The 12992-nt window shown below is 37.9% G+C and overlaps 1 protein-coding gene across 6 annotated transcripts in view; it reads left to right on the top strand.

Annotated features, from left to right (window-relative positions):
• The window catches only part of NRP1 (neuropilin 1), a 185999-nt gene that overhangs the window by 148460 nt on the left and 24547 nt on the right, over positions 1 to 12992 (top strand). For 4 of the 6 annotated variants that reach the window (XM_069086469.1, XM_069086468.1, XM_069086467.1 and 1 more), the window contains 2 exons: positions 3742 to 3886; positions 9436 to 9540. In XM_069086469.1, coding sequence (XP_068942570.1) covers positions 3742 to 3886; positions 9436 to 9540 — 250 coding nt within the window. The remainder of the gene's footprint in view (positions 1 to 3741; positions 3887 to 9435; positions 9541 to 12992) is intronic. The other 2 variants (XM_069086471.1, XM_069086472.1) reach the window with 1 other exon arrangement.

The raw sequence follows: 12992 nt of genomic DNA, 5'->3' as shown, positions 1-12992 counted from the left end.
TTCCTCTCCTCCCTCTTCCTCCTTAATTTTCTCTTGTTTTCATACCCATCCTTTCCCCAAAAGTATGACATAGCAGATAAGTTTCTAGACTTGGAATGAGCAAAATCTCTCTTCAGTTTCCCTTGCTAGAGGCATGACCCTAGGTGAGTTGGAGCACCTGGTTTTAGATATCAGTTCTAATGTTAACACTTGTGTGACCCTGTGCAAGTCACTTCTTTGAGTTCTTCATCTCTCTAAGAAGGAAGTCAAACTAGATGACCTCAGAAGGCCCTTCCAACTCTAAACCTATAACCTTAAGAGGTCCATTTAAATTCTTGGAGTCTCAGTTCCCTAAAATGGGGACAATCATACCCACAGCACTTAAGTGTTTTGTTTTGTTTGTTTTTTTATAAATCACATTTTCTAATATTGGTTCATAACCAAGTAAAGAATTTATGTGAGGCCAGAGCAAGATAAAGCTTAAAAAGCATTTAGGAAACTTCAAAGTTCTTATAAATGTCAGTTATTAGTTCTTATTTTTAATTTTCACCCCCCAAAAAATTTTTTTAAAATAAATAAACATCAGGAAATAGCTCAAAACCAATCATTATTCATGGCCCCATGAGTTGTGACTTCATTGCAAAGTGAGAATATGGTGTAAATCAACAGCTTCACATAGCTGCTCTCTGAATAAAGTGTGTGTTGTTTTGACATGTTCTTCAACACCACAGTTCTAGAAGAGAGAGAGAGAAAAAACAAATCCCCATATGCTTTTTATACGCTACATCATATGCTTTCTGGGCCTTTGTCACTTCTCATCCAGGCATTTGTAATCAAGTCTGAAGCTATCAGCCTACACAGCAAATTGAGAAGAGGATTCATCAGGAAGGCTACTCACAGTTTTCATCTTTCACAACAACAGCAACAAAAATCATTTTCAGATCTGTTGTTTTTTCTTCAACATGAGCTCGACCAACATCATTATCTTCCTATAATAGCCTGAAATATAAAAACATCTAAGTTGTTTATATAGCGCCTATCACAGTGATGCTTAAAATGTCCACCAACCAACTTCGAGCAGGCAAAAGAAATCCAGCACAGCTTCCTGTTGAGGAGCCTCTCATTTAAAATGTTATAAGGACAATGAAATACCCTTAGTTTTTCCTATGCAAATATGGGGGGACTGCCTGGAATGTCACTCATGGCAGTCCAAGAGTTAGGAGGAAAAGAGGGCGTGAGTTCTTGAAATAAAGCTGACGGCTTCTTGGGGATTTCAGTCCCAGCAAGCACAATCATGTGTCCAGGAAGTCACAGTCCTTAGATTAACTAGACTTTCTTAACAGATAGAAGGGCTCCCCTTCAAAACAAAACAAAAAAAAAGGATCAATTCCTTTGCTCAAAGGGCATGCTCAAAATCCATTGCCAGATAGACCTATGTCACCAAGGACAGAGATTCATCCTTATTCCATATTCCTCTTGTGTTCTATTCTTCATCTGTATTCAGCACGAATATCTTAGTAGTTCAGTTTTCATTGTTTCATGCTTCTATTAAAATCATTATTAAGAGAAGAGTCTGTCTGGAATTCTGTAGATATTGGACATCTCACATGCTTTGTTCCTAGGATCTTTGGAATTATGTTAATGTATACAAAGCATTTCTATGCAATAGTGTAATCTTTGTGATAATTAGTGCCTTACTGACAACAAATTAATTAGACACTAATAATACTGAGAGTTAAAAACCTATGAATTTTTCAGTTCTGTCTGTGGGTTACAGGTCCATTAATATCATATCCACCTTTTATGAAATGATGGGAAGTTTAGAGGGTGCCCAGATATTGTTAGATCTCTGGTAGCTTCTCTTTGCCGATTAATGCCTTTCTGAACATGTACCCACCTCCTCATGTAGATAGGCAGACAGAGCATTTATTACATGCTTATTATGTGCCAGGCAGAGAGAGTACTATTAAATGCCATGTGTCCACTGTGATAAGGGCTGACAACACACATAAAAGTATGCCCTTACCCTTGAGAAGCTTGCATTTTAATGGGAGGAAATAGCACATAATAAGGGAGAGCTGGAGGGAGGAAAAATGGGCAGAGTCCACGTGCATGGTGGCATGGTGTGGAGATGGCTAAGTGGAGGAGGCTCATTCTGGGAAAGATCAGGTGAAAGCTTACCTATTATAAACTAGGGTGCTTCCAAGGGCAAGATCCCTGGGAGGAAGACAGTGGAGTCACTATGGTCTGAAGATGGCTATTTGGTTTTTTTTTTGTTTGTTTGTTTTGGGTTTTGTTTTTTTTGGTTTGTTTTTTTTGCTTTTTGGAGGGCAATTGGGGTTAAGTGACTTGCCCAAGGTCACATGGCTAGTTTTTGTGTTAAGTGTCTGAGGCCATATTTGAACTCAGGTTCTCCTGACTCCAGGGCTGGTGCTCTATTCACTGCGCCACCTAGCCGCCTCTGAAGATGGCTATTTGTTATTGGAACTGACAGCTGCCTCCTTCTATGACTTGTATGGTGAAGTTCCTCTTTTACATTCACACTGTCCCCCCCACCAGATGGCCAATAGCTTCATTTTATTTATAGTTTCTTCATGAGAGTATTAGGATTTAGCATGATATGGTGGCGATCTAGGCTCCCCTAGTAATGGAGTGGTAGTTTACTCAAGGCAAAAGCCATCCTTTAAAAATGTGCGGCTATACATGGCGACTTTTGGACTAAAGACCACTGCATTCTCATCAATAGGATTTGGTACCTTCAAATCAGATCAAAACTCAAGAATTTTATTCTCGATAAGATTCATTTATAATGTGATTTTATGAATCAGTTAATATCTTTGGTCCTCATTTCCCCATATTGGTTAAAAAAAAAAAAGAAGTTAAGCTAAAAGTCCCTTCAATTTCCCTTTGCTGTCCAGTAAGGATGGAATGAAGAAGGTGATGAATGCAGGAATACAGAGGATGTCTGTCCCAATCTGTTATTTGTCAAGGAAAGTATATGCAGTTGCTAGGAATCCACTTCAAAGGAAATTCAGATTCATGTTGTGATTTAGCCTTTCTTCATAACATGAATTTGAAAATGTTGCCAGTTGGGTCACTCGCTACTTTCCCTGAGATGAAGAAATCTTTTATCTTCAAATGTCTGAAGTGGGTAGGCATTTCCTAAATAAATACCCATTTCAATGGGTAGGCAGTTCTTGAATAAATAGCAATTTTGTTAGATAAAATTGACCAGTTCCAACTCCTGCAATGTAATTTCCATCTCTTTGAGAAGACTAGATTTTATCAAACTGGGACCCCACTCATTTTGGGAAAATCAAACAGCCATATTTAGTTGAATTGTGTATTTATGATAAGCTTGTAAAAGTGGCAAGTTCTTATTCTTGGTTGACTTCATACACACACACACTCACACTCACACACACCCTTTGCCCCCTTCAGGAAATGCTAAAATTGTTACCTCAACAAACCACACATCATTTAATCACTTAAAAACATGGCTCATTAAATCCTTAGCTTCTGACATAACCTCATTGAAGGCTACTATTTCTGGAAAATAATATCACTTTTCAGCAAAGGTTTAACTGCCCATTTGTTCCCTCTTCATTTAAGAAATGCCATCTGTATACTCAGTAGCATACTACTTCTTAGCCCGAACAACAGAGACCTAGGCTGGAAAGGGATTGGGGAGGGCACAGAGAGGCATGTTCTTTGCTAATAGGGAGCACTGTCCTAATAAATCATCTTTTTCACACTTCACAGTCCTTTGAGGGCAACAACAACTACGATACACCTGAGCTTCGAACTTTTCCTCCTCTATCCACCCGATTCATCAGGATCTACCCCGAGAGAGCTACTCATGGAGGACTAGGGCTCAGAATGGAGCTGCTGGGTTGTGAAGTGGAAGGTAATTAATTACCTTTTTCAGAGACAGTTCTAGTTGGTTGGGTTTGTTTTTTCCTCTCCGTGTTTATGTGTTCCCACTGGTGTTTACACTGAGCACCACCTTTCCTCACCAAGGAGAGATGGTGCTACCATGTTTCTGCCACAGCGGTTTCTGTACAAAGGTCTCGGAAGATCACTCATTCACTAGAATACTGCCAGAATTATATACAATTATAACATTAAAAATTATAACAATGGAATTATATAGGAAGAAGGGATTTTCCCTTAATAATCTTTGGCATAGTGTATTGACCTGCCTTTTGCAAACATATTTTTCTCTCAGTAATCTTTATCCATTTAGTGTTCAGAAATACTTTATTCCACCTCCATAAAATGAATATTAAGCTCTATTGTTAGGCCTTTTTTCAGATCCAGAGTACCCACTGCTTTTTAAATATTTCATGTCTATATCAATATAAATATTTCATGTCTATATCAATAAATTATCTGATGGTTCCACACACAAATAAAGAACACTTCAAACATAGTTTCAGAGAAAACTGATATGACTTATATGAACTGATGCAGAATGAAGTGAGCAGAACCATGACAATGATTTAGATATTAACAATATCATAAAGACAAACAACTTTGAAAAACTAGAGAACTCTGAGTCACACAATAATCATTTTCAAGTTCAAAGAAGTCACAATGAAACATGCTTCCCACTTCCTGAAAAAGAAATGTTGGACTCAGAATGAAGATTGAGACATTTTTTGGACATGGCCAATGTGGGAATTTGTTTTTGTTTTTGTTTTTTAACAATACATTTTTCTCATTGTGGGAGGAGGAGGGTAAGTGGGAAGGAGAAAAGGTGCAAATCATTTGAAAATAGAATTTATTTTTTTAAAAAGGAATTTTGTAATAACTTATTTTATTAGTAACTTATTTAGTAATAACTTAGTGTAATAGCTGACAGATAGTAAGTACTTAATAAATATTGATCGATAACAGAGCAAAACAAATTATTAAATGGAAGTATCTACTGTGTACAAGACACTGTCTTGAAGACACCAAGGCATATTTTTATATGTTGCTCTCAAGGAGCTTACAGTCTAATTAGCTATGTAATGAGATAATTAGAAGATATTTATTTAATTTGGAAAAGCCAAAGTGGACTGCGAGCTCAGAATGAGTCCATAGTGTGACAGAGCAATCAAAAATGCTAATAAGCAATCTTGAGCTGCATTAACAGAAGCAGGATGTTCAGAAGAAGGTAGGTGATTTTACAGTTGTACTCTGTCCTAGCTGTGTCATTTACAGAATATCATATTTAGCCTTGGTTGCCACCATTTAGGAAGAGCATTGGCTAGTTGGAGGGCATCCAGAAGAGAGTAACCAGAATGTCAATGATGGTGAAGGGACCTGGAATCCATGGCACGTGAGGAATGGTTAAAGATAATGGAGATGTTTAGCCTGAAGAAAAGCATACTTAAGGGATCCCTAATAGTGGTCTTTTGTATTTGAAGGACTGTCACTTGGAAGAGGGATTAGACTTGTTCTCCCTTTCCCCAGAAAAGAGAACTAAGACAATGGATAGAAATTACAAAGAAACTTATTTTAGCTCAACATCAAAGAGAATTCCCTGACAGTTAGCATTACCCAGAAGCAGAAATGTCTTCCGGTGTTGTGGGTTTTCTCATCACTGGAAGTCTTCACACAAAGGCTAAATTAGGGTTAGTCAATGACTTATCAGTGAATGAGCAGCAATTGGAAATATTGTCAAAGTATTTCTTGGTCAAGTGCAGTAACATCTCAGGTCTTTTCTGACTCTGAGTTTCTGTGGTTTCTCATGGAGAAATACATGTTAAGGCACTTTGCATCTTTATAAAGATGCTGTGTACATCTGAGTTATCATCATTACCATTTGAGAGTAACAGCAGGGCCAAACAAAGTTAAAATGATGTCTATGTGATAACATCTAATCACATTTTTACTAAAAAAACATACAATGGTCTGTGATGAAAATGTTGCAAAGTAGAATTATGGTTACTTGCTGTTTAAGTATAGATTGGGTCCATTGTAACTACCCTATGGCTTTATTGCCATGCATAGTCCAACCACAGAGTAACCTCAAGACTGACCAGTTCATAAACTCAAAAGCTAAACTCAAGATTAACTGAGGAGAATGATTGTTGCTAGCATTTCTATTTATAATGAGCAGTGCCAACATATCAGTAACCAGACATTAAACCTATACTCAGACTATTCCTGAGGAATGCCTTTAAAAAAATACCTCTTTCTTTTGGTTTCCAAAAGTATGTGGGTCTTGAGCTAATCAAATATAATTACATTCCTGGGCAAATTAAACACCATAAAAATATACATGTGCTTAGTTCAATCAATTCACTACTACTGAATAATTCATAGCAACTTTTCTATGGATTTATTTAAAACAAGCCCATTATCTACCTTCTTAACATTGTAGCTATGTTTCTATATTCATAGCATCACTCCAGGCCACTGTATTATCTTAATGCTCTCAACACAGATCTCAGTTAACCATGTCTAAGGGATTTTAGCTAGGAACGTTTGAGAATATGCTAGGAACAGACAAATTGGACTGAAGGAAGACTCATCCACCCAAAGTAATGAGAAATAGAGTCCACTGGATAAGAGATTATGTTGTTATGATAAAACTCTTTATCCCTGATTCTGGAAAGGAAAACTGACTTGACAAGTGGGGCGAATACAGTGGATGGAAAGATTGAACTGAGTGAGCTTTCCAGCATAAACCCCATGAAGTAGATAGAGCATGTTGGTCATGTGATTTGTTATCAGAGTTCCAAGAACTCATAAGACTAAAGGAATCACCTTAGAGCCTCAGTTTCCTCATCTATAAAATGAGTGAGTTGGATTACAGGACCTTCTAAGGTCCTTTCTATGAATCTGTAATCCTATGAAATAAATGTCATCTATATGTGTATAATATCTATGTGTGTGCATATATCCGCATATATGCACACACATAGATATTATACACATATATAGATAAGACAGATTAGATAGATAGATAGATAGATAGAGATATAAAGAAGAAAAATCAAAGTTTTTAGCAGACGAAACCTTCCCCAATACCTACCTTCATCTTCTCTGAGGGTCTTCACCTCCCAAAGATGTTTCTTTTGTGAAGGCAAACTAGGTCATCTTTTGCCCCAATTCTTACCTAGCCTTTAATCACTGAATGGGTGTTGCCTCAGACAACCTGAGACCTAGGAAAGACATTAGCTTAAAAAGACCAAGGTCTCCCACTGCATTTGGAGTCATAGCCAGTCATCCTGACCTATGGCTTGCCACTGGACTCAGATGACTGGAAGAGAAAGTAAGGCTGATTGATGACTGCAAAATCCTGCCTCACTTAAATCCAATTCACTTGCAAGTCAAAACATCACCCTCCTGATGTCACTCGTCCTCTTAGAGAAAAAAGGATGAACAATACCACCCATCACCACCACCATGCTGCCCCTGCCATTCAGTGAAGGTAATATTGCCCTGCCCACATTTCTCATAGCTCCATGTCTAGATCTTTTCTTTGCATGTTTCCTTCTTTTTTGTAGCAAAACTATTTAATTACATGTCATAGGCCCCCTGTTAGATTGTAAGCTTTTTGTGAGCAGAGATTGTATTTATTTCATCTTTTTGCTAATACCTTACACACAGTAGGCACTTAGAATCAGACTCTTAGATTATTAGGGTCCTTGACCCTAGAGATTATTTCATTCATCTTGCTCATTTTAAAGATAAGGAAACTAGACCTAGAGAGACCAAGTCTTATCCATGTCAATTCAAACCCAACTCACTAAATGTTTATTCAATTTAATTGAATCCCCTATAAATTAGTAGATCTTTTTTCTCGCAAATCAGTCCACAAGTATTCGTTGAGCACCAGCTATGTGCTCTTAACACAAAGGATAGAAGAGTAATGTAAACTTTGGCCCTAACCTTGAAGGACTTAAATCTTTGGGAGAAAACCAAATTCATGCAGAAGGAACAAAAAGAGACTGGTCCATGATAGCATTTAGTCAGGGAGCAGATTTATTTCATCTTCCATACTTCCCCAGTGAGGTCTTGATACAACCAAGGGAGTTCCTCTGCTTTCCTGTCAGAATTGAAACCACATCCCCTATGAGCATTCATGAGAGCAGGGATATTGAGCTGGGGAGAGGGATAAAGAGTCTAAAGTACTTAATGGCAACCATTCTAACATAGTAGGACAGCATTATGGAAACTGGGAACTATCAAGGGCTTGTCTTTGTTGATTATATTGACTCAATGATACCCTGGGGAAGAGCATGGAGTGGAATGAGCATGCCTATTGTGAAATCAGAAGTGAAATAGTAAATAGTATATGCATTATCTCCATTTTATCCTTTCCCATGGATAGGAACCAGGCCTTTTCATCTTCCGATCCCCCTGAGTTCCTAGCATAGTGCCTCGAACATAACGAGAGCTCCTTAAATGTTGGTTGAATGTTGAGTGAATGAATTGTTGGTGTGTGTGTTTGGAGATTGGAGGAAGCTGGAGCTTAGCTACATTTGTCATAACTCTGCAGAGCGCTTAATCACAATAACAAACAGTGTCAGATTTTTATTGGGAAGGCAGCAGTTACCAGAACATTTCCACTGGCCAGAAGCTGTGAGTGAACAGATCCCCTCCCCACCCCCCTTGGCTACAGCTTGTCTGGCTTTCAAACTTCAATGGAAATGTACAATATCTCAACTCTTGTAAAGTGAAATGTAATACTGAAAACTGTAAAATATTAAACAGACTGAAAAAATGAATAACAGGCTAGGGGGAAAATGTGCTGAACTAAATTTAAAGGAATTTTTTATTAATGTTAGCTACCTTTCAACTGCAAACTCAAACATATAGGGATACCTACCAACATCGGAATGCAGTTCTATTAAAATTAACCAAAAAAATGATGCCAAGATACCTTGAGATAACTCTTCTCACACACCTGCTCAAATAGAGAGAAAAATCTACCAAGTATTTGGAAATATTTTCTTAGGGAAAAACTTAAACTTTTTAGGGGAAATATAGAGTTAAGTAGGAGTATAGGGAAGCCATTTGGGAAAAGGAAAATTATGCTGAGATTTGAATAAATTTATAAAATGTTAATTATGTGACTGGAGTCATGACAAGTAGATTTCTCCAGCACCTCAAAAATTAAAAGGAAAAAAAATCAGTCAAAATATGTCTCATTGATGTTCTCGATTCCTAGGTATGAATAGTGAGAACTGAAGACCTCTACAATAAGGAAATGTCTATAGAGAATGTAATTGATCAAATTCAAGTTTGGTAACTCAATACGAGTATAGATCAGGTACTCAAACTAAGTATTCCATGATGACTTCAGAGAAAGCACCAAAAAGAAAAAACAAGACAGTGTATCTTATCTTAATCACCACAAACCAGAGTTTTCTTCCCAGTTGTTGGCAGGTCAAACTGTTACAGGACGGAGGACACATTCTAGTCATGTCGGATCATAACACTTGGGTCTTATTTCAGCACCTACAGCTGGACCAACCACTCCTAATGGGAATCCAATGGACGAATGTGATGATGACCAGGCCAACTGTCACAGTGGAACAGGTGATGACTTCCAACTGACAGGTGCAGAAACCATCTTCATTTCATTGCAACACCATTTTAGCTCATATCATGATCATCTCCAACTAATATCTAATAATCCATAGCAGAAGGGCACCATAACCCCATTGATGATTATAAACTTTATCAGAAATTTACATTATTTGTTTTAAACTTGCCTACCAGGAATTTGCTTTTAAAACCTACTATAAACTTTTCAGCCATTTGCACTTATTCCAGGAGAAATTTCTCTACAGGTTGACTCTGCCACCTCCCTCAGGAAGAAAACACATGTGTGCCCACACACACACACACACACACACACACACACACACACTACCTTAGAATGTTCACTTTTTATGTTCTAATGAATCCAGAATTCAAGAATTATCTCTAAAGCATAGATTCATTATCTAGATTGCTTCATACTCTAAAAAAGATGATATTAAAGTATAAATAAAACTAGTTTTGTTTTTTGGTAAGACCTTTCAGATAAAGGGATACTAAAAATTTTATATCCCAATTTACAAGTGATATATGATGTCATTACTTCACCTCACTGTCAAATTTACAACTCACCTATAGTGACATGGAAAATACTGTCCTTAGTAATACAAAGTATCATCTGACAATATTCTGAGACAGAGACAGAAACAGAGAAAGAAAGAAAAAGTGGGAAGGAGGGAGAGAAAAAGAAAGAGGGAAAGAGAGACAGAGAATGAACTTCTCAATCTAGTTGGAACAGCAGAGGAAATATTAGACAAGTGGGGAAATGTGATTACATTATTTGGAAGTTGTCCAAGGCACTAGGATTTTCACCCTATTGCTACAAAACATACCTTGGGACCTTTAATACTACCCAAGTCGTAATGCAGTTTCACATATCATCTGAATCTTATTTTGAGAATCCTAAACCTCAGAGATTAACTATGAATGCTTATATGAAGGTTTGCATCTTTAAACAGCAGGGACATAGAAAACCCACATAATTAATTTCCACTGGCTATATTGAAGGCTATATAGTATGGAGAATGTCAGGATGGCTCCATGTTGTTAGCTAAACTGTTTTTCCAAGATCTCATAGTGTATTTCCCAAAGCACCTAACCAATGATTTCATAATCTCTCCCTCTGAATTTTTCACTAATGAAGCTATAAACAAGAATTCCAAGCCAGGAGCTAGTATGAAAGAAGAGGGGGATAGAAAGCTATAGAGGGGACCAGGAAGTTCCAAAATAACTCAGTTGAGTAGTGTAACCTCCCTTCTAATTTTGAGGCTAATCATGTCTTGATAATGCTGTTAATGAAATCTGATTACTATTTCCCTTACTTTTGTTCATGTCTATAAACTGCACAAAAAGCTTTTTTTTAATGTTACAGAACAGTAATAATCAATTAAAATGTCCCATAGAAGACCCTATAGCAGATGCAAAAGCAGAGTCATTTTTGTGACCAGCTCTTTCTGAGCTTTCCCATAATTTCCTATGAACATTATGCTACAGATACCAGTTTTTAGTGAAGCATAGCCTATATCCATATCAAAATTCCTCATGAAAATAGCTAACTGCAGCAATCATTGTATATTCCTGTCATGCACCAGCTCTTTTCTTTATAATCCACTAAAATGGTCAGTTGGTATGGATTAGAAACAAAGCTTCAGTTTTAATGTTGATATCAGAATAACTAACCCCCTTGCTTTCACATTCATTCATGACTGAACCAATTGAAACCAAAGTCTTTGAACAAAATCGGGCAAGTATGTTAGCCTGGAGCAAATTGTGTATGGCATACAGTTGCAAACGAATGAAAATAGGGCATTTGTAGTGGAAACACTGGCAACCCCTTAACTATTCAAGAGCATATATGATCAGTAGTGTTCTAAATTACTCCTTGTAGAAATAGATAAATAAGTGCACTCCGTTATTTTTTGAGTCCATATTAAGGCCAAATGTTGCCTTCACTAATCGTTATTTGCAGGACTCAAGGATTTTGTAAATACATTCATGAAAACAGTAAAAGCATCTGGACACATGAAGGTGCCTGGGTTGTGGACACTGCTGTACTGGTGATAGGAGGGGGAATTTAAGAAGGTGCTTTTGCCACAGGCATCAAAGGCTTCTTTCATGCCCAGGCCACCCCCAAGTGTCTTGTTAATATATTGAGTCAAGATGAAGTTGTCATTTGAAAGCATCTTTTGTTTTATTACACTGCCCTTTCTCCCCCTTCTGGAAAAATACTTGCTAATACATGAATGTTCACTAGGAGTAATAATGTCATCCAACCTGTGTAACCTCCCCTGCTGTCCATCTAAGCCACACAGCTCCTGTGGCTAGACTCATCCTGCTTCTTCCTTTTAAACCTTCCAACAGGACTTTCACTGCGGCATCTCAGACTTCAGATTTTCAGTGTCACGAAGCCAAATCAAACCCTTCTCACTCTAACACTGATTGGCGGGAACACAGAAATTAGGTTCTATTCATCCTAATCAATGCTCTCATTAGAGTTTTTTTTTTTAAGTTATTTTGCACAGCTGAGGTTGATTTCATTTCTGTTCCTGTCATGACCTATTTGTATGGGGCTGGGGGGACGAGTTTTATAGCAGAGTGCCCACTCCTTAAGGAATACATTGAATTCCAGGTGAATTTATATGAAATGCATGCAAATGAGGACAAATTCTGCTCTTTCACACGTGCTTGCCAAGGTGAAATTCACCCCAGAAGTTACTCATTTGCAAATGCCTTTGGAGTCATTAGATAATACAATTGACTTCAAAGGCACCAGGAGTCTGATTTTTACTTTGGAGCTCTGTATCTACCTGAAAGCAGAATTTGGCTCCCAACCTACAGCATGCGTGTAAAACTGATAATGCATATCAGTTTTTTAAAGTGAATTTTCACCTTGAGTCTTTATTCCATAGGGCCACGGGTAACATAATGCTAATGTTCCCTGGCCTATCTCCAATTCTGCCATTATAGACTCACCTCTTTAACCCATAATACATATAATTCTTTCTTTCCAGAGCCTGCCTCATCGAGGCTTTGTTCATGGGTGACCGCACATCCAGCAGGTTTATTGGGGGAGAGAGTGTAACATGACTTCTTACTGCTGCTGATTATCTCAGAATTCTTAAGAACATTCCAAGGGCAGGACTGTCTGCCTCTGATTCACACTCTGGATGTGTAACATGTGTCCCATGCTTTCTTGTTCCATGTGTAAATGGAATATCAGTGGGAGCTCCATGCATAGGAGTAGGGCCCAGCTGGAGCTGGAGGGTATTGTCATCATCAGCTGTAACAACCACAAACATTTATTGAGTATATACTACGTCCAGGCACACAAGGCAAGATATCTACCCTGAGTCATAATAACTCCTGTCTTCTAGCTGGGCTCCTACCTGCCCCATTCATCTATTCCTAAACTCCCTCAATCATTCTCTCTCTCTCTCTCTCTCTCTCTCTCTCTCTCTCTCTCTCTCTCT

Source organism: Petaurus breviceps, unplaced genomic scaffold (assembly GCF_028583685.1).
Source record: "Petaurus breviceps papuanus isolate PSGF00001 unplaced genomic scaffold, PetGlider_PUasm1.0 178, whole genome shotgun sequence".
NCBI lineage: Eukaryota > Metazoa > Chordata > Mammalia > Diprotodontia > Petauridae > Petaurus > Petaurus breviceps.
The sequence above is the reverse complement of the archived record's forward strand: the minus strand, read 5'-3'. Positions and strand labels throughout refer to the sequence as shown.